The sequence below is a fragment of the Rattus norvegicus genome, chromosome 4, assembly GCF_036323735.1.
Source record: "Rattus norvegicus strain BN/NHsdMcwi chromosome 4, GRCr8, whole genome shotgun sequence".
Taxonomy (NCBI): domain Eukaryota; kingdom Metazoa; phylum Chordata; class Mammalia; order Rodentia; family Muridae; genus Rattus; species Rattus norvegicus.
Window position 1 is genome coordinate 46,791,072 of NC_086022.1, and position 22,434 is coordinate 46,813,505.

The 22,434-nt window shown below is 42.2% G+C and overlaps 1 protein-coding gene across 3 annotated transcripts in view; it reads left to right on the forward strand.

Annotated features, from left to right (window-relative positions):
• The window catches only part of Met (MET proto-oncogene, receptor tyrosine kinase), a 107,219-nt gene that overhangs the window by 34,249 nt on the left and 50,536 nt on the right, over positions 1-22,434 (forward strand). For all 3 annotated transcript variants that reach the window (XM_006236129.5, XM_039107024.2, NM_031517.2), the window contains 1 exon segment: positions 15,229-15,420. In XM_006236129.5, coding sequence (XP_006236191.1) covers positions 15,229-15,420 — 192 coding nt within the window.

Genomic DNA, 22,434 nt, shown 5'->3' on the forward strand with positions numbered 1-22,434 from the left:
CTGTCCTCCCCGGGGCATGTCTTGTAATATTTAATAAAATAAACAGAGATTTATAAGTATCTATAGGCCGTGTATCTATAATCTCCCACGCTATGCAAACTGTGGATGTGGAGTCAGCATTAAAAATAGCACCCATGTCATTTGATTGGTCCGGCGTGGCTTACTTAGACAGCAGTGCTCTCAAGCGAACGCATTTTGTATTAGGAATGATAAATGGAAAGTCAGATTGTAAAGTTTTTTTACTTCCTGTGTTCAGAAATGAGAGAATGTTGCCCTGTATGTACACTGTTACTGGGGAGTCTTTATTCTTGATATTAGACAGTTCTCCAAACTTAGACATTAAAAATCTTGACGGTGCAGCAAATGCAATTGCCACCAAAACAAAATCTTGTGAGACAGAAAATCCTCGAAGTACAAGGATTGGATATACTTTATACATGTTTTTAAATCTAAGTAAAACTCTATTTCTCTTGCTTCCTTCCCATAGCTGTTGACTCTTCTCTCCTAGACTCAGTACGTTGTTGCCTCTGGTCTTACTTGAACTCTCTCTGCTGTCCACTGCGTACAAACGGCACAGTGCGGGTTTTTTATTATTTAAGAGAAACTTGCAACCAGTTTCTTTACAGAATTTCAAAATACCCTGAGTTCACTGGCAACACGGGTAGGGGTGTTTAAAAATTAACAAATGAGTTACTTTTACTTTTTCCTCCATCTTCCTGCTACCCCCCTTAAGTTGTCACGTGTCTCTTCCCGACCCCCAACCCAGAAAAGATATTAAGATTCCCTGGCATGAGGAAAAGAGCACTGTTAAAGTTGCAACGCAGGCCAGACATACAGACAGCCTTTACCTGGGATGACACTGACTCAGGATGTGAGTAACAGTGTCTCCCACGTGTGGGGCAGTTGAGGTTGGCTACCCTTGCATTTGAAGAGTGTTTCCTGTCCTCTGTGTCTTCTGAAGCAGGGCATGACTGTGTGGGGTTGCCGATCCCTAGATGGTGATTCATTTGGGGAGGTTGCCGTGTCTGACACTAAGTCCACAGGAAAAGAAATCAATCCTGAAGTCGACTTCTGAAAAAGGCAAAATTCTGAAGCCAAAGCACCCGAGACGCGGCGTTTTCCTTCCCACGACCCACAGCTGGAGATGACTGGAAGGGCGCAGAGCCCCGCATGTTGATAAGGATAATAACCAACTTGAGTAATAACAAATCTTTTAAAACTTACTATAACAACTCAAATCTTGGGTGTTGCACTCCTCCTCCAGACTTCTGTCTTATCAGTGGCCATCCCTCCCTCTGTTCTTATCTCGTCTCTCAAACAAGAAAAACAAGGATCTGCCGTAATTTAGAGAAGACTCAGGATTTTTTTTTTCTGTTGCTTATTCTTGGATTCTTGGTTTGGCACAAATGCGAACACAGTGGGTTTTAAATGAGCAAGCACCCAGGTACTGCTGTCAAGTCACATCTCCCATGCTGGGAGGGCTGCAAAGTATCAGGGAAATGAAACCAAAGTCTTGGCCACCCTTGAAGTCAATACAACTCCCTGGACTTTTCTTTTTCTTTTTCTTTTTAAAATCGTGGATGCAGTAAGCGATTCTAGCATCCTGGATACGGGCCAGTCTACTAATTATAATTTTTTTTCCAACTAAACTGTTCCAGAAGAGTTCATTTGCATGTGACTCAATGGCAGAGCCATATTGACTTCCTAGTCTAAAAGCTAGGCTCTACCTCAGGAAAGCAATTTACAGCACTTCACCTGGGAGCACACAGACACTTCAGGAAGATCTTCCAGTCTATCACAGGGAAAGGGAAGGGGAAAGGGAATTGCCTGGGAGCATTGCTAACCTAGAGTAAATGTTTGTTTTAACCATCCTCCATGTTCCAGACATGGCTACAGATGGCTTATAAATGACATTGTTCTAAAACAAAAAGATGCATCGTCAATTCAGACCGACATCTGACATCCCTGCTCCTATTTGGGTATATCGTCAAAGTGATGATCAATCAGAGAACATTAAATCGCTGATGGCACTTCAGATTGCGCTCTAGGTAAAAGGGGTGAGTTAAGGTCAGTGTGAGTTTGGAAGGCGTTCTTTTGTGGAGATGACTTTATGAAAATCCAGTTTTTTTGTGTCGTCAGTACGGAATTCATAGGCAGTTCATGGTGGCCTGAGATGTAGATCTGTACGGCAAGAACTCGTAAATTAGAATGCGAAACTTCCTATTGATAGTTTACATTGGAAATATGTTTATCACTTAGCCTCTCTCAAGCAGCGTACTGACACTAAACATGAAGAGCCACTCAGGATTTGGGGACAAAGCGGGATTGAACCAGCTCTGAGTCAATCAATAGTGCTTACAGCTAATGCACTAAACAGGTTACAAGCACTAATGCGGTGGCAGTCAATAGCAAAAGCCAATGCCGCTAAACATTACCTCGACGATGAAACGTGCACTATTTTCCATTTATTTTCAGCTAATTGCATCGCAAGCTTGTTGTTGCGTCTCGTTAGTTTAAGCGAAGTGCCAGGAACCTGTTTTATTTAGGACATAAAATGAGCAGATCCTCGTAAGCACCATTTCCAGCAGGAATCCGAGGAAGGGATCTATTGTGCAGCCCGGATTCACTAGGAAGCCCAGTGGTTGCTTCATAAGTGCTAATTCTGCCAGTAGGACAGTGGTGAGCCAACTGTGGGTGACACTTTCCTTCATGTGTCCATGCATGAGTGGAGATGGCAGTAAATGACCAAGTCCCTCCAGTAGACAAGAAAGACGTCCTGGTAATTCATGAAATGCGATGTGACCTGTGAATATAAATGTATGCAATATCTAAACTTTATGGTTTGATCTCAAAAGGCTACTCTGGAGTGATAAAGCTAACTTTTGCATCAAGCTTACCACTGTACAGAAATGCATTCTATCTTTAGCATGTTTAGTTTGGGGCAAGCATATGCCAAATGTCTAATAACACCAACAATCACGACCTATTTCATGGCCTTTTGTCTTAACCATAAACTGTCGTATTTCACTTTAACGTTTTTAAATGACCTGGAGTCATTAGGATACATTATTTGCTACTTTAACAAAAGTTCTCAGAAGGTGTAACGCCCTGTTGGTAGTCTCCCTTTTTAAAATATATTCTGTTATGCGGAATGGTCAATGTGTTTTAATGGAGGTTGGTGTGAGACAGGCAATGCGTGCGCGGCCGGAAGCTACAAACCTCGTTTCATCTATGCCACTCAGGGCTGCACAGCCTAGCACGCCATCAGCTCCTTTGGAAGTAAATCTGGTTTCTGCTGAGCTGGATGAGTTCTTCCTTGGCTCCCTGCCTCTCTTTGTGTCAACACTCCGTGTTTGTGAAGACATTTTTTTTTCTTCTGCACATGAAAAGGGTCCTCCCATTACTCATGAGTCCTGTGACAAGGAATCATGCAACCCAGAGAACACACAAAAAAAGTCCTTTTGAAGTCCTCAGCGTTATGAACATTAATAGAATGTAAGGCAATGTGAGACTGAGGTGACCCAAATCACATTCTCCTGCTGTATCTGCGGAGTGTGCAACCTTCACAATTGCATCCCTTTTTACTGTGTTTCCTGCTCATGAGGATCATGTGGTTGAGAGGCTAAGTGGAAGCCAGGCGCTTCCAGGACTCATGCACATCTCATGAGCACCTCCTGAATGGCCAAGGGTGTGCCCTCCCACCAGAGCCATCTTTGTGCTGCCAATCATTTCGTCTTTGGTGCCCTTACACCAAGCTTGTATCTCTCCCTCCTGTTAATTTTCATCTCTCATATGATTAATCACACAGATTAGATATCTAAGGGAGGGAAGGTCTCGGGAAAGAGGCATTTAGGACACTTTGCTGCCAAGCATCTGCATCGTAGAGCACAGACAATACATAGTGTCAGTTTGTTCTTAGAGGGATCTAAAACAATCTGTGCATTTGAACGGGAAAGAAAGAGTACCCAAATCACAGGTATATACACAATCTTGATAAAGTTTAAGCAAGTATTTTTGTGAATAAATTGTAAGCAGTGTTTTCATTATCTGCATAAGCTGAGAAGATTTGAAGTGCAGGTGTAAAAGTGATCTGACGAATCCAAAGAAACGCTCACCTTTTTCTGTGTGTGTCCGTTCACTGTTGTTTGGCCCACAAAGAAGTGTTTGCCAAGGGAATAGGAGGTATTTAGTCTTCAGAGCTTGTTGCTGTGCCTACAAGTCAGGGAGGTCATCGGCTTGCCCCTTCCTGCAGCATGTAATTACAGGTAGAGGACTCTTTATTTTCCAGTAAAGTGACCAACTCTTGAATGTAATACGACTGTTTATAAGAGCTAATGGATGTAAGAAATATATACAGTTTTGGAAAGGACAATAGGAAAATTAAACTACTGTCTTCATATTTTTCAATAAAATAAGATAGTCTGAGTCTCTAGAAATGTCCTAAAGTGGAATAATAAAGGTGAACCTCAGGTCACACTAGGTAGTCCCAGTACTTAACGTCTTGAATTATTATGGGAAATTTACAATAGGATAGAATACATCTGATAATTCATTAAGGAGAAACTAATTTGTGGCTCCACCATCCTGGTAAACAAGAAGCAATAACTATATTAGTAAGAATGATTCAGAAATATTTCTACTTTGGAAAAGAACAGTTATATTGGGTTATCTGGAGACACTGTGGGGGGAAAATAGCACTATTTCTTGCTCTCGACTAGCTCAAAGTTTCGTTTAAGAATAATTATTATAAAAGTAGAGACTCCAGGTAGATTGGGTATGTAACATACAATTTCAGTTCCGCTATTGTGCCAGTGCTAGAACTGTCCATAGGGGTTTGAAAATCCACACTGTGTAAGTGGTAGTTTTATGATAGGAGTTGAACCTTGTGATCTATGTTGCAAAGTTAAAATGTTCTAAGTTGTTGACATGTACAAAGAGAACTTAAACATATGCCAGCCTTAAAGTTGGTGTCACATTGGCGTAAATTGTGACAATTTTTCCACCTACTAGAAAGAAAGTTTCCTACCGAAAAATGAAACAAAACAAAAGCGAACCTTCACATTTTTCTAAGATCTAGGGTAAAGAAGGTGCAGGCCATTGATGCCATTGTGACCCTAGTGAAAAGACAACAGTCTTACCGAGTGTCTATCAGCCCATGAAGAGAAGGGTGGTCAACTACTTAGAAGGTGAACACCTGCATTTTCATAAGTTAATACTGCTTTTATATGAAAGCTTTCCCCACATCCGTGCAAGCAGTTAGAACTCCTAGAACCTTATTTAATGCTCAGTGTGTTAGAGGTTCAAGAAATAGTTAAGACAGTCATATTTTCTGTTTTGTCTGTAAATTATAATAAAATACCTATCAGAGTGAATGGACTGCTTTAATAATCAAGATAGAATAGCTTCATCTTCTCTTTCTTGGTTTGGAACAGCTTTTATTTTCTACTCTGAGCCACAGGCAAATCACAAAATAAATGGCACTATTGTTTGCTTAAGGCTCTGTTTCCTTCTAACCTTATTCTTGTCTATCAACCTCACCCCAGTTCCCTAGTAGCTCAGGAAAACCTCCACTGGGATTAAGTAATCGTTTACACAACCTCTCTCATTCATTAACCCATGTTGACATTCTCCTTCTGCAGCCCAGCCTTACATAAAGATTCCTTAAGCCTTATCCAGCTGTTGGTGTGGGTGCACACACCTATTTAATCAAGAAATGTAATATTTCTAATGAGTCACTTGGCCTGCCTCGGCCTTCTTCATGACCGCAATCGCCTTCTATTTCATCTTCAAAATAAAATTTGGAATCTTTCCTAGGAAACGTGTAGTTTTAAAATCCTTAATTTCTTTCTATGTATTCATAAAGCAGAAATAGAAAACATCATTGCTTCTTTAAAAAGTCGTTTAGTGTGCTAAAAATGATGCCAGTAAGAGAACATTAGATCATCCTGGATCTGTCCTCATCTTCACCCGATCTGTTTGTCTCCCGAGAACCAATGATGTGGTAATCTTTCTTGAAAGCAGCCTGTTTTTGAAGCTGCAACTTTAGAAACAATCTAGGGGCTCTCCCAATTGCTTCAGAGCACAATCCACACTCATTTGTATGACATTCAAGGACTATCTTACTTGGACCCTGGTTTCCTTCACGTGTAGTGGTATGCCAGTCAAGAACTAACTCTTGGCAGAGGATAGTAGACACACCCTTGACTTGCGTGGCTGGCCTCTTCCTGGCAATTCAGTGTCCCACCATGCCTATGTACCCACTGGTACAAGTTTTGTCATTGAATAAAACATTGAAGAACTTGCACACATGGCACAGTGACCTGGTACACAGCAGCTCAGGGATGTCTTTGGGCTCTGCCCTATACCTGGGCTATCACTGCTGAGGCAGATAATGTCTGTGATTCTCCCTCACAGCCCAGCCTTCTGGTGCCTGCACCAAGGTCAGCCTCTCATTTCCTTCAACACTCGTTTTGTCAAACTCACACTTCTTCTCTATTCTTTTCTAATTCTCACCTTAGATATTACCTTTCCCGGGAACAATTCTCTAGCTTCCCGCCCATTCCCTCTCCCTGCTATAGTCTGAATTTTTCTGGGTGACATTTATTACCCGTGTAACCACATCTCTTACCACATGCAGAGTAATATATGTTCCACTCAACGTTGTTATTCTCTTGAAAGGGGCTATGGATTCTAGCTCCGTATATCTGCTGTGTAAGACAATACCTTGAACAAAATGCATACAATCAAACAAATGATGGTGACACAGATCCATGTTTCAAGTAAGATATTAAAATACTTATTAGTAAAAGTAACAGTTTTCCTCAAACTACCTTTCATCCTTCCTTTCAAATCTCTAATAACTAGTTTATAGAGTAGTGGGGTTTGAATATTTAAATGAACACGGGAGAAACCAAAAAGTTATATTACTTCTAGCCAATGCTCCCTCTCTACATTCTTTTACATTACACATGCACATATGCACCCCACACAGTTTAGAAAAAAATGATAAATCAAGGAGAGAGAAATATGAAAGGAGAGGAGGATGAATAGACAGAAATTACAGAACTTGGTCGAGAACCGAAATTGGGAAATGAGAATTAAAGCCATTAAGAATAGTTAGAGGGAGGACGTCTTTGCTCTTTTCGGCCTTCTGGAACGTTCCCAGAACTGAATGATACTGTCAGGGTGAGGAGCTTTGGAGAACATCTAGTGGAGGAGGCTCGAGTTACACTGTCACTGTGAGCGATAGCCACAGTGAGAACCTCCCTTGACCTTTGCCCTGCAAACCCTCAGGTTTTCACCGATAGACACCAATGACGGCTTCACGGTTAAAATGATGTATGGATTGACAGAGAGAAGACTAAGTGTCTTCATCAGTACAATCCCTTGTGGACACAGGGTTCCTCTTACTCAGCATTGCTTCATAAGCATGAAGTACTCACTAGACAGAGAAGCCCTGTCCTGACCTGGATAGGCCCAACTGAAATGAGAGAGTCGGGTTGGCACTCAGGACACCTTGCCCACTTAGAAAGTTTCTGATAAGTAGTTCATGTCTCAAACCAAATGAGAAAACAGGAAATGAGTCTCACTCTATAATGCTAAGAAGGAAAAGAGGGATAAGAGTTAATGACTGTTGGGTCCATGACTAGAATATAGTCATGGGCTTCAGGACCATCCTCGGGGATGACTGAACACTTCCATTTCATCCATGTTTCGCCTCTCCTGGCCTTCTGCTAAGACAGTATTAGTTGCTCTATAGTAATCAGGAGCCTCCTGGACCTACAAGGAAGCTGTGACTCTTACTGCATTCAGGAAAAATGACTTCCTTTTGATAGGTTAATGTGTGTGGTGGGGAGGGGTTGGTTTTGTGCCTTCTGGCTTTCTAATACCTCTATGAAGTAAGTACATTACAATTTGGTTTCTAACTAAATAGAGAAAGAAAACCTCCTCATCGCATCAAAACCTGCCATGCTTGGAACAATTTGATGAATCACTGTCACTCCTCGCTGAGACTAGAAGCTCAGTATGAAGGCTGCTAACCAAAACCACATGGGCTCAGCCTGTTTTATATCTGATTCACCTTAGGAAATGATAAAGATGCAAAGGTTTGAACATTTCTGAATTCCGAAGCCCCTATCATTGTAGAATTTTGAGTGGTCTAACCCCAAGAGTGTGTGTGTGTGTGTGTCTGTGTGTGTGTGTATGTGTGTATGTGTGTGAATGCAAGCATTTGTACACTTGCATATTAAAAGCCATACCCACACATACATAAAATACATTCTGTTCCAAGAATGCTTCCTCCTGTAGCCCAACTTCTGCCAAGGCCTGGCTCTGCATCCCTCCCTCTCTGCTGCGAGGTTCTGCAGCTGTTGAGGCCCACACAGTTCTCATCCCTCTCAAGTCTGATAGCACATGCGCCCTGTACATAGCACATGCGCCCTGAGCACAGCTTTAGTCATCTGTCCGCCAAGTTCTGTTTTACATAATCAGTTATGTGCCTTTACGTGTTGGCCTCTTGTCTCCCTATGTGCACAGTGCCTTCAGAAGATGGGCTAAAAAATAAATTCTGTCACACATGTCAAGTTAAGAGTGTTTCTACATTTTTAAAGAGTTACATATATACAAGAAAAGTGAAATATGCCACTTGGATCCTATGATCTTCAAAGTCTGATATCTAATTTTATTTAATATATTTATATACAATATAATTACATTTAATATAATTTTTAATTCTTTGAAAACTTCATAAATGCATGTAGTGGATCCTATCATACTTAACCTCTCCTCCCATCCTCCAGCTCCCCGACCTGCATGTCCTATTTTGTATATCCCACTGAGTCCATTCAGAGCTATGTTACGTATACATGGAGGTGGGTCTTCTATGAGGACATGAACACAATCTCCTTCTAGCCCATCTTCAAATTAAAAGTATTCCGTCAAGGGTAGAGCTTTGTGAGCTCCTCCCCTCTCCGTGCTGGAATTTATAACTGGTCTTGAGGAGGTTTCCACAGTAAAAGTACAATACTTTTGTGATAAAATAATGGAGAATCTGACTGGGGGTGTAGCTTGGTAAAACACATGCTTAGCATTTACGGATCTTTTGGTTCAATATTGAATAGTTGGAGATGGCTGGGATGGGGGAGTGTTTGGGGGGAAGGACAAAATGATTTATAGAAGTCCTATACTAAAGGAGAGAGAAATCTACCCTCCCAAATTGGGAGGGAAAATGACTGGGTTGAGTCAGACCTACTCAAATATAGCCTTCAGGCAGATGTGAGATGTACTTGCCCTGAGGAGTACAAGCCAGATGGCTGTGTAGAGTTAGGTCATCAGCACTAGGCAAGTGAGAGTTTACTGCCATATTGTCCCCAGGTGACTCACTCACCAGTGCTGAGCCAGCAGCAGGCCAGCCAGAGGCCTGTTTTGCAGCCTTGGTGGCTGGCCTGGCTCAGAGCATGTGGTTTTGCCAGTTTGCTTTTAACTCCGCACCCAGCTTTGCTCGTCTGCTAGACCTGCAGCTACATGGTTACACTAGGCGTCAGGTAGTCGTGACCCCAGGGCAGGTGAAGACACAGCACGGGATTTCTTCATGTAGGGAAGTCGACGAGTGCAGAAACAGTGAGGGAGTGTCTTCCTTTTGTGCTGTGCCTTGAGAACATCAAACTTGAGTTCTCTTCCTGGCACAGGACAAGGTCCAGACAATACCAACTTTTGACATTAAAGCCTAGCCTGCTGTGCCCAAGAGCTGATTCTTCTGCAGCATACAGAAAGCCCTGTCTTCAGTGTTGATCACTGAGAAGTTCTAGTGACTGGGGGTTAAACTGTGGGAGGGTAATGACCCAGGAGCAGTGGGGTAATGGACAATGAGCCTGGCTATCCCGAAAGGGAGAAGCAGACACGGAGTGGCATAGACTTCCTCTGTAGAGGCATAGCCACATGTTGAAGTCAGGAGACCTGCACCCCTGCATTCAGGAGCTCCACTGCACCCCTGCAGGAATGGCATTTAGGGAAGAAAACCTAACACAGCTGAGTGTTTAGCCAACTGGCTAAAAGAGTCTCAGAGAAGGAACTTTCCATCTTGAAAGCTGAATCTCCCAAAAAAGCCATTACTCTACTTTCTGCAAAATATATCTCTGAATAAAGTTCATATTAAAAACCTAATGTTAATTTTCCAGGGTCAAGGCTGTGGGAACTGATATGAGTAAGCTGGGAATGATTTTTACAAAACTAAACTTTAAAAGAGTTGTCTACATGACTGATTTGAATTAGCTATAGATGAGCTAAATCTGTCCTATAGATCAATTAAAAGAATCACTATTTTAAATATATCACATCCTTAATTACACTGAATTAAATGTAATTGCATGCTCTCTTCACACATCACAGTGTTAATTGAGGGAAACATTTTGAGTCAAACCTATTGAGGTTTCTAGCACTTCGATTTTCTTTTTATTAAAAAAACAAAATATATATGAGTCATGTTTTTAAAAAATAACAGGCAAGTATGATAACATGATTTTTAAAAAAAAACCTCACACACATAAACACAATACACTGAATTAATTAAGATATTACTTCCAAGTGTATAGTGTAATTCCAGTTATTTCTAGGATGAGATAAAAGATAGATCCCAGGGAAAGGAGTTTGCAACACGTTTAAGGTGTATGCATGTGCATGGTGCACAGTCCTCTGAGTGCATATGTTGAGGTCAGAGACATTCTTCCAAGCCGTAGTGAGTCATACTTAAAGTTAGCCGGATTTGCATGTTGCTCTGCAGTGTGGAGAGCTTGGCTCCTTATTAGAATCCTGTTGCTAAGGTTCAGATGGCATGCAGCACTGTAGACCACTGTGCAGTCTCTGGGTCGCCGGGAGAGAGACAGGGAGAGGCCCCTCTCTCGAAGTGAATGTTGGGACATTACTTCTTCCCAGAAGCCAGTGTGCTCCCCCTGCCGCTCTCTGCTCTGGGAAAAGACAAGTAGATATGGGTCCGAGCATTATGAAACTAGAATGTCCTTGACCTTGTTTGTCTCTTGGCTCCAAATTGCACAATCTTTCAAGATCAAGGAGTCCCTTAGATCCTGTCCTAGCATTGTGCAATGTCTCCACATAGGAATGTTACTGGGGAGGGATAAGAGACATAAATCCATGCTACTAATCCTTGGGTAAGATTTTAGAGACCAATTTCCCGAAGGAAGGATCTTGAAGCTCAGGATATAAAAATGCCATTGATGCTGATGCAGATTTATTTTTAATCTTTGCATGCAGGACAACGGGTGTATAGGGGCTGAGGGCCCCGGTTGAAACACTCTCTTTCCACTGCAGATAAAGTTCGCAAGTTCCTGTAGATTTGCAGGCACTCTAAGAAACTCCCAGAGATCACCTCAGCCCCTCTCCTGTTCACCCCACTCAGCAAGGTGGACCTTAAAGCTGGTTAGGAGAAGTGCTCTGTCTCTGGTGACTTTATCTTTATCTTTGCAGATACACAAATCTTACAGGAACTTCTATTATCTGCTGACACCTCTTAGACATGATGGAGGGAAGTTGGGACAAAAAAATATTAAGGAAGTTCCTATATCTTGATGACAGAGTTGAACAATAGTTTATGGTCCAGGACAGCTCCTCACCTTACACATTGTATTTGCATCCCAAGAAAATCCATTAAGAAACTCCGTGCCCTAGGTCAAGTTTGAGGTTTTAAAGTTCCCAGTGAACTACCCAGATCTAGAAGGGGCAATGAAGGGTCTAGTAAGAGAAGGAACTGGCACAGATGGAGCACTTCAGATGGCCTAAGATTTGAAATTGTCCATTGCTCCTTTAACCAGCCTCCCTTGACTCTGGCTAGCTCGCAAAACGAATCAGCAATCACCAGTCGAAACTCAATTATCAATTAATCGATCTCTATTGAGTAGCTGGTACATCCCAGTTAACTGCTACTCCCCAGAATAATCTATAGTGCCTTCGTGAAGAAAGACTTCTAATTAAATAGTGAGCTAGTGCTTATTATACATCAAAGTAAGTGTCCAGAACTGAAACGTTTTCTTAATTACAAGATACAATAGATTTAGCCTCTCTTAAGACTCTCTCGGTTTGCTAAGTGATTGCCAATTAAAGTGAAGAAATTGCCAATGCACAAAAATAGAATATTTTAGGTGGCTTTTAACCACAGAGGCAAAAGATATAAGAACTTCACAATTCTGTGTGTGTGATGGATGGTCACCCTTAAGAAATGAAGTCACTACACAGTAACATAACTGAATTTTTGTTATTCTTAACTGTAAGTTAGAGGGCATGTGATGAGGGTAGGGAATCATACAGGTTCAATCATAAGTATCACAAAGGATTAAGTTTCAAACTTTTATAATAGACAATAGTAACAAGGAATTTCTAACATCTCAATCAATGTCCCAGCAGCTGTATATAAAAAAGTCCTGCTAGGCGGTGGTGGCACATACCTTTAATCCTAGTATTTGTGAGGCAGAGGCAGGCAGATCTCTGTGAATTTGAGGCAAGCCTTGTCTACAGAGTGAATTCCTGGACAGCCAGGACTCCAGGAAGGAGCTCTGACACAAAAGTCAAACAAACAAAATGTCCAAGAGTAAACCTTCATTTCTTTTCTTCTAAGTTAGGCTTCATTTTCTTTAGTATGTCCTTCCACCCCGTCCAGCTGGCCCAGATTTACCAACTCCCAGCTGTCCTCAGGAGCACCGAGGGGCCAACCATTCTTTGCTCCTCAGGAACTCCTAACTGCCCTATTCCTGAAAATGATAGTTTCCAAACTAGCAGTTCACAGCTTCCTACGCACTCCACCTCCGCCTGCCTTATCCAGCCATTCTGTCATTATTTACTAGCTCCCTATATTTCGTGATGTTCAGTCTGCCACTGGCAGTAGTTTTGGAAAGGCAAGTACAGTTGGCTAGAGCCGGACATTAGGTATACAAGGGAATGTTGTGTTGCAGCAGAAATGGTTACTGCTGTGCTTGTGGTTAGCGGGCAAAAGCTATCATGAGACTCCACAGTGGGAGCATTGGGCCTTGATGTGAGCATCAGAGCAAATCTCGTGGGAGACTGGTGATTCCTGAATAAAGGATATTTAGGAGGTAACTAGGTGAGTGGAGGTAGAGGGCAGACCCTGGAAGGGCAAACCCCGTACGTCAGACTCGTCAATGGGAAGATGTTTACAACCCTCGGACAGCTGAAAGCAGGCCTGAACACTGAGACACAGAGAACATAGAACCAGAAGGCGGGTAGAAGCCACATAATATGAAACCTAGTAGGCTATGTTAAAAAGGTTTCTTCTAGAGTTAGGGAAGGTATTACATAGTCTAAATAGAAAGGAAGAAGTGTTGGATTATATATATATATATATATATATATATATATATATATATATATATATAAAGAGACCTACTGCAATACAAACAGCTAATCCGACAGTGGCACTGGTTGAGAAGCTCTTGTCATGGCCCAGCAAAAGGGTGGGTGGCAGGACAAGTGTCACAGTGATGGAGACAGAAAGGCCAGGGATAGCTCTGGGAAGTCATCTGTTGACAAAATCCAGCCCAAACTAGAGGCACAGGGAAACCTGAAGTGAGGAATGGCCTCCATCAGAACCGCCTGTAGGCAGTTCTGTGCGGCATTGTCTTGGTTGTTGATTGAAGTGGGAAGACCCAGCCCATTGTGGGTAGTAATGTCATCTCTGTGCAACTAGTCCTGGGAGGAGCAAGCAAGATATTGGAGGCAAGCCAGCATGCAGTTTTCCTCCATGCCTCCTGCCTTGGCTTGTGCTCCTGCCCTGACTTCCATTGATGATGGACAGTGATGTGGAATTGTAAACCCAACAAGCCTGCCCACCCCAAGTCACCTTTGGTCAGCAGCGGGAAGTAACTAGGACACTTAGGAAATGAAACTGATGGAGTTTCAAGGTACCTTACTTGGGAGGGATGAAGGAGAAGGGAAGCATGAAGACACTTAGATGCCTGGCTCGCACATCTGGAGGGGTGGAAGATGTCATTCTGTGAAGGGTATAATAGCATAAGGTCTGGGAGGGGCAAAAGGGTCAAGCTAAGCCTGAGGTCTCTCAGACATGTGGATCGAGACCACATGTGGTGTCAATAAAATAGATATCACAGAAAAAACGGATAACCAAGGAAAGTGTGATGAGTGTATGGTCCAGGCGTGTATGGTCTACGAGTGACCCTAGAAGCCTTGGGAAATCTGACGTAGAGACTCAGGCATGACTGGGTGCTGCACGGGAAGCACAGATGCTTAGGTCTGAGAGGTAAGAGAAACACCAGAGACTGGATGGACACCCAGAGGGCGGAGTCCTCGGTGCTTAATTGTCGTTTTCCTGCGTTGCTAAACAGTCATTTTTTTCCAGCCCTTCCACTTGAATTTGAACATTAGCAGATTGGCGCTTGTCTTTCAGGAAGCTGCTTTCTGAGATATGTGATGTGCGCTTTTCAAAAAAACATCTTTCTCCCGGCGATGACAGGTTTAAAGTGAAGTTCCGTATGCTGCTTCTGTTGCCAGAGATTCACATGAGCTAGTTGACTTAATCTTTGCAACAATTCTGTGTCGTGGGGACATGTTTTTTTTTTCCATAGCAATCTCTGTTTCACAGATGGGGAGAATAAAAGAGAGACCACCTCAGTTTCTCAACGCAGAAAGATTATAGGAATTGTGCAAAATGCACGTGCACTCAGGACCAAGACTTGACGAAGGCAGTTGATGTATGTTCAGTTGTCTTCCCATGAGTTCCCTATAAAAGCTATTTCCCTCTACTACTGTGTCCCCAGAGCATGCACATATGCATGGATTTTAAGATATATCACAGTATGACTGTTAAGATCATCATCATCATCACCATCATCACCATCATCATAGTGCTAAGGAACTATACACCAATGTCAAGAAATGAGACATTTAAAGTTCCGTTTCTCTTTCAACAGCATCCAGCTTCTATCTTCATGAGTGTACATTTGAACCCCAGTATGACGCTGAGGTAATAAGCTTTGCCTCTCCATTCTGAGAGTCTGTACACACAACAGTGCCTAGTGAAATGAGAGCCTTCAGTCGTTACAGACTTTCGTGCGCGATTAGGGCGGTTTGTCTGTTCTCATGACTGTTCTCGATAGTCTGAGCGAACTCTTTAATGGCACACAGCAAAGTTCCCTGCCAGCTTGTTTGCCTGCAGACTCAATTTAACTTCTCCGCCCTGCTTTATTCCAGACCCTGCTGAGAAATTCATCGGGCTGCGAAGTGCGCAGTGACGAGTACCGGACGGAGTTTACCACGGCGCTGCAGCGTGTGGATTTATTCATGGGCCGGCTCAACCATGTACTCTTGACGTCTATCTCTACCTTCATCAAAGGTGACCTCACCATTGCTAATCTAGGGACATCAGAAGGTCGCTTCATGCAGGTAAGAGCATTCTTAGGGTAGCCGGCTTTATATAACCATCACTGAACGACAGTTATAAACAGACTATAAAGTGCAAATCATGGCCGAAGCCAGAGACACACAACCTAGAAGGGCAACAGTGTGGCATGACCTACTTTGAATGAAGTGGGTAGCTTGTTTTTGTAAAGGTTTTGAACCTTTCAACTCGAATGTTGGCTGCTTTAGTCTTATCTGAAATGGTCTTTTTTTCCCCATTCATAACTTTTATCACATGATTGGAAAGTTTAAAAAAAAATGAAACAATTAAGCACTTCCAGGCAATGTTTTCCTATTTCAGGGGGAAACTGCATCAAAGGAGAGCTATTGTGTGGCCCGCGCATGTCCATGAGAAGAGGCATTCACATCCCTGAGAGACACTGGCAGGAATCAGAAAGGGATGTGATAAAAATCCCTCTGTACCTAGGGCTCGTCTCCTTCTGCAAAGCAGTGGAGTCTCACAAAGGAGTTCAGATACTTAATTCTTTTAAAAGCAGGCTTCACTAAGAAATGCTTCTAATGGCTAGTGACATTATTTCCATACAATGGAAGTCCACGCTTCAGACTTTGATGGAATTAGTGTTTCCTAGTTACAAGAATCATAGCACTTTGCAGAAATTAACAACCCCCCATGCTGGATTATAGTTTATTGCTTTATTAGGTATTGGTGCTTTCCACAAGTTCGTGAGTAGATTCTGAATGCGGAGGGACGGCAATGACATCTGTGGAACTTCTATGAACATTAGGAATTTTTTTATAAGGGAAGATGTTCACTTCCCTTATTAGTTATTAATTGATGTAGTTAATAACCTGTTTGGATAATGGCATCTAGAAAGCCAATAGATGGTGATGAGATTTTCCTCTAATTTACCCATCCCTACATACTGTATCTATATTATTTCACAAAGCGAAATTTTGAAAATTCTCACTATCTTTTCCATGATCCAGATGTTGCTCATTGCCATAATTTAAGAGCTACAAATCATAGTTCTCTTATGCACGGTGGGCATGGTGGGACCTCTCCAGAGCCATGGAGCATGTCTCCAGCCTCCCAGCTCTAAAATGTTAGCAAAGATCCCATGATACGAATGTCCCCATGCTGTCTCCCTGACTTCTTCACCCTCACAGCTGACCACGCCTCTCTTCCAGTCTGGTGTGCTGTCTGCCTGACTCGCCACTCTTGGTCATGTAAGTCTATTGCTACCTGTGACGCTGGGACACATGTCCCTTCCACCTACATGGGCAGTTAGACATTGCGACGTGGCCGTCACCTACTGTTTATGAAATGGAGGCCCATTGCCTGTGTTTGTACACACTCTTCAGTTACACTGTCACTGCTTTAAAAGTCCAAAACATCTGAAGGAGAAGGGGACATCTGGTAAACTACTTATATGTGCGTGCCAATGGCTTCCCTCATCCTTATTTGTCCTTTTCTATTTTCTAAGTTCCCCCACTGTCTCACTAATCCAAGTCTACAATATAATTTAACAATCAGTTTAGATTTGAAAGGTGTTTTTTATTTTTGAGATTATAATATAATTACATTTCTCCCTTCCTTTTCTCCCTTCCAAGTCCTCCCAAATACCCCTTGCCACATTCTTTCAAATTCATGGTCACTTTTCTTCACTATTAGTGCATGCATATATGTAAATGTATATACGGCTTATGTATATATGCATACATGTCTATGTAGATATAACCTGTTTCATCCATAGAGTGGTATTTTCTTAAACATGAAAAGGGTCTATTTCCACATGTTAAAAATGATAGTAAAATCCTATTTTTTAAGTAAGTTACTTTAATAAAAGAGTCCATACCATCCCAAGGATAGATCACGTGTCTATAACCTTATACTCCTTTTAACTAAAATTCTGTACTAGATGCTTAATTCTTGTGTCTTGGTGTGTTTGGGTGGTGGGGGGAGCTCTCTTCTGCCATTAACGGCCCAAACAGTGAAAAATGAGGACTTATTTCCTAACTGCCATCGCTGCCTGATAGTTTTGTTATCCAGGTCGTCTTAACATCATCAAGCATATATTAAGATTCTACCGATTTTTTTTAACTTGGGCAAGTGGGTGAAACAAAGGAAACTCAGAATCTGCTTTGGGTTGGGGGGGGGTAATAAAATGTTGATGGAGGAGATTAAAGTGTTTTCCTGGCAGCAATGGAGCATGCGATAAAGAACTATGCACCACAAAGAACGTATGGCTGGGATAGTTACGGTCCATCACGTTTTCTATAAATACACCTAAAGCATTTGACCGGCAACAGACTCAGGCGACCAACCACACTGAAATCCAGTTTGTTTACATCAAATACAGTGGAAGGAGGGTGGGTAAGGAGTGTAGAGGAGACCGGAGACCTTGAGCTGCCTTTGCCAGAGTGACTTACTACCAGGTTCTGTCAGTGTTTTGACTGGACTAAAACTCTGAATCTGTAGCCAGGCTCAGTTCCTACAACTCTCGTGTTAGTAAATACTATGGCGTTCCTGTTACAAAATAGAATCAACATATTTTTTCCCCTCCCAAGGCAGCTGCCACACATGAGAAACACGGAGAAATGATTTTACTTCCTTCCTACCCTCAAGCCTAATGGCCAAGTCGCTTAGCAGATTTTTTTTTTATCCCAAGAGTTTGCAGCTGTTTCTGCCCTTCCTATTGTGCTGCTGCTCAACTTAGGCTGGGAACACAGGCTACAGCCCCAGCTGTTGGGTGCAAAGTGAATCAGGTATTTCACAGTGGTTATTTGATTAGAAAGAATTATATTGTTTAGCTAACAATAGCCTGGGCATGCAGAGAAGAGGTTTTAGACATGTTGCTGACTTTTAAACAAGTGTAACGTATATTCTACAGGTGCCCCTAAGTCTAAATAGACTGATGTGCCCGTCTATCTGAGTCTCGATCCGTGGAAATATGGCAGTAATCTAATTCTAAAATGGTTTTGGCTTGTGTGATCACTCTCTTGGGATGCTTTGAAGTAGAACACGAAGCAGTATTTGAGATAGCAGAAGTAAACAGGGAGAGTATGTGTTCTTACAGGGAAACCTACCCCAGTGAGCAGGACCATGTGGGAGAAGGACAGATTCTCATGAAGATCACAGGACTAATCACAGGGATTGCCAACGTCTCCCCTTCTGAGCTCCTCATCCAATCTACATCCAAACAACGCTTGCTTGATTTTTTTTTTACAGCATTTGTATAAGGCCTTTAATCTCTAAATGCAGAGCATTGCTATTAAAATATTTGTGCATGACTGTCAGGCTGGGCAGAATTGGTCCATCAGGGATGGGGGAAGGGACCCGAAGCCTTTCCAAGGCCTGCTTCAAACTCAGCTCACAAACATTTACTGGGTAACCATAGTATGCCTGTTAGGAGTGTCCACTGCCTGGGCACAGTCACAGCTCTTTGGTACCACCCTGGTCTTTCTGCATCATCCCAAACCCTTCCCTCTTCTGTTACCTTCATTGATGTTAGCACTCATCACCTTCCCTTCTGGTCTTTTCTGGGCTGGTTGAATCCAGCAGGAAATGGAAGAGGAAAGATGTCGTTTGGACATGATTATTCTTTATGGCCATTACCGAAAGGGTCATGTTGGTAAGGTGAGAGTAACCACTCCCTTTCTGTAAGTCCAGTTCATTTGCTGGCCTCCTGCCATCCGATTGCGTGCGGCTTCTAGACCCTCATCGGCTGTGCCACATCAGTGCCTTCCGTGGAAGGGCAATGGCGTGTATCATGTTGGGAATTACTGCTATTTTCTAACATGTAGGCACATCCAGGTCCAAAAAGGGAGCATTAGACAGAGATGCGTCTGAAGATTAAACTCAAACATTGTTTCTCTTTAGGGATTGTTAATTGACTCATCTCTTATAAAATATTCAGACCGAGGCATCATTAAAAATGTCACTTAAAATGAAATATACAACACTGACCTAGATATAGCCCACCGAAAGAATATTAGCACCGGTCTGTTTCTTTTGAGGAAAACATGTACACTGAGTTCAGAAGCTTCTTTATGCTAAATGAGAACTTAGTGTAAATAAGAATTCGAAGGTCATGCCCATAGCTAAAATTTAAGCCGGGCTCTTAAAATTAATGTATACATGCTCTTGAACGGCATATATTTTGTTCGCTCTCAAATCACAGAAATTTAAAGCGTCACAAATATTTGAAACCCTGGGAAAATGTGGAACTTTTGTTTGTTTTGGTTGTAGATAAAAAAGAGAAACTAAAATTTATTTCATGGATGCTTTGCAGAAAATAAAGAGAGAGAGGGAAATGTAAGATAGAAAATATATAGCATTAGTTTATGAACCTTTATTAATTTTTAGTATCAGTGGCGGATAAACTCTGTAGAAAGACTAATTGTCCTGTAGTCAATGTGTTTGTATGACAAATTTGGAAGTTGCCTTAGTTATTTATCTCACCGCTGTAACAAAGTGCTGATAGAACCAACTTAAGGGACGAAGGATTGATTTGGCCTTGAGGATGCAGTCCATCACTGCAGTGAATACAGTGTGCGATCAGCAGTGACTGAAGGCCGTGGCGGAGGCTGCTTCTCACATCAGGGTAGATGAGGGAGCAGAGACAGACAGAAAGCAAGGTCTGGATGGAAACCTCAGGGCCACCTCTCCGGTAGCCGACTTCCTTCAGCCAGACTCCACTTCCCAAAAGTCCTTCAGCCTCTCAGAACAGTGCCACCAGATGAGGACCAAATGTTCAAACATGAGCCTACGGGAAGCTCTCTCACACCCAAACTCTGACAAACACATTGGCTCTTTCCATTATTTTTTTTTGTACAATTTCACTAGCTCGTTTGGGTTTTAGGTGTTTGAATTTCTTCTTGATTCTTTTCAAAGAATTGAAACACAGACACCTTATTTATTTATTTAAGCACACTGTAGCTGTCTTCAGACACACACCAGAAAAGGACATTGGATCCCCTTACAGATGGTTGTGAGCCACCATGTGGTTGCTGGGAATTGAACTCGGGACCGCTGGAAGAGCAGTCAGTGCTCTTAACTGCTAAGTTATCTTTCCAGCCCCAAGACTTGCTTTTTGAATATGCCTGTCCCTACAATGCCTGCTTAGCATAGAAGCACTCCTGCCCATCCAGTAAAAATAACTGAGCAAAGTGCAGAGAAAATTTCCCCAGCCCTGGCTCTTATTTGAACTCCATGGTTTTATTCTGCAACATGGAGGGCCACATTGTGCCTCCCCTGTTCTATTTACCTCACAGACTTTTGTATTTGGTATATTGCCTCCCACCTCTTTGAGTTCTGAGCTTCCAATGCCAGTCAGCAATTTCTACTATTTTTTTCTATTATTAAACTAGTTTCCTTGATCGAAACAGTCACTCTTCATATTATGGCTTCTTTCTAATAAACATCACTTTGTAGATGTTAGGAAATCTCAAGTTGCCTAGAGGCATAAGGCCTCAGAGTCATCCAGGGAAAATACACATTAAAGTCAAAGGTTTAGTTCATTCTGAGACATTTAAAACATCCAGGCCTTCATCAAGGCATACATAGACTTCCTATTTCAATCTGCAAATATATTAAAACAATAGACGTGTCTTGCAGACCTACTGTGGGCCAGAGTCTGATCTATACTCGTATAACTACAGGAAAGCAGATTAAACTTGAAATCTCTAACACCGTATCTAGGCATAACTTGGTCTGTCTATCCATAATGTCACCTTTTCTCATATTTTTCTCCTTGAGTCCCAAATTCCAATAATTTGACTCTTTCATGGATAATTGGTTTGGCCCTACTCCTTAACAGAAACCCTGTGCTTCTTAACATTTAAGATAAGTCAATATCATAGATGGTGTCAGAGCTCCTCCTCAGTTTTGATTGCCTTTAAATAGGGCTGTCGATTTTCAGTTCTTATCCAGCAGTTTCATGCAGGCCTCTCTACCTCTGCCTGATCTGCCACACGGATACTGTGTGCTTCGTCTCTCATGCTGTTTCTCCAGTGAGAATCTACCCTGCCAGCTACCAGCTTCTCTAGGACCCTGCACTATAGAGGCCCACTCTGACCCTGAGGAAACATTCTTCCAAGCCTGGACTATGGGCACTGACCAGGGTCTCCAGTGAATCTCTTGAAGTAGACTTTCCTCTAACAACAAAGCAAAATAAACAAAAAGACCAACCAAATCAAAAAACACTTGGTAAGAAGTGCAAACCCAGACCACAGAACAGTACTACTTCACACCTCCTAAAATGTCCATAATAAAGAAAATGGAGACTAGGGCCAGGCATTGTGGCACTCACCTTTACTCTCATCACTCCAGCACCTGAGAGGCAGAGACAAGCATATGTCTGTGAGTTCGAGGCCAGCCTGGTCTACATGAGTCCCAGGATAGCCAGAGACATGTAGAGAGACCCCCCCTCAAGAAGTGGGAATGTCAAATAGTACAAACGCCGGGAAATAGCTTAGCAATACCTTAAAAGCCATAAGGTTTTAAAACCATAAAAAAAAAAAAAAAGCCTTATCCTAGATGCAGCACATAGGAGAAATCAAAGTATATGTTCACACAGATAGCTTCACATTAATATCCATAGTAGCATTATTCAGAGGCAGAACGTAGAAGCAGCCGAAATGTTCCTCGAGTGATGCACATGTGCATAGAATGTGGTCTGTATATACAGCACACTATTGTTTGACAGTAAAAAGGAGCAGGGATGAATCCTAAAAGCATGTACTAAGCAGTAAATGCCATACCCAAAAGTCCAGACATCGTCAGATTCCATGTATATGCAATGTCCAAAATGGGAAAATACAGAGAGATAGAAAGCAGATTACTACTTGTCAGGGACTCGGGAGATTGGGCAATAATTGTTAAGGGGTGTTGGTGGAGTTTATTTCGAGCAGCTAAATTATTTCAAAGTCGACTGTAGTAATGACTGCACAAATACACATATACTCTAAACACTAGGCCTCTCTAATGCAGGCTAGAAGCTGTGGGAGCGGAAGGAGCGGCCGTGGATTCTCACTGGG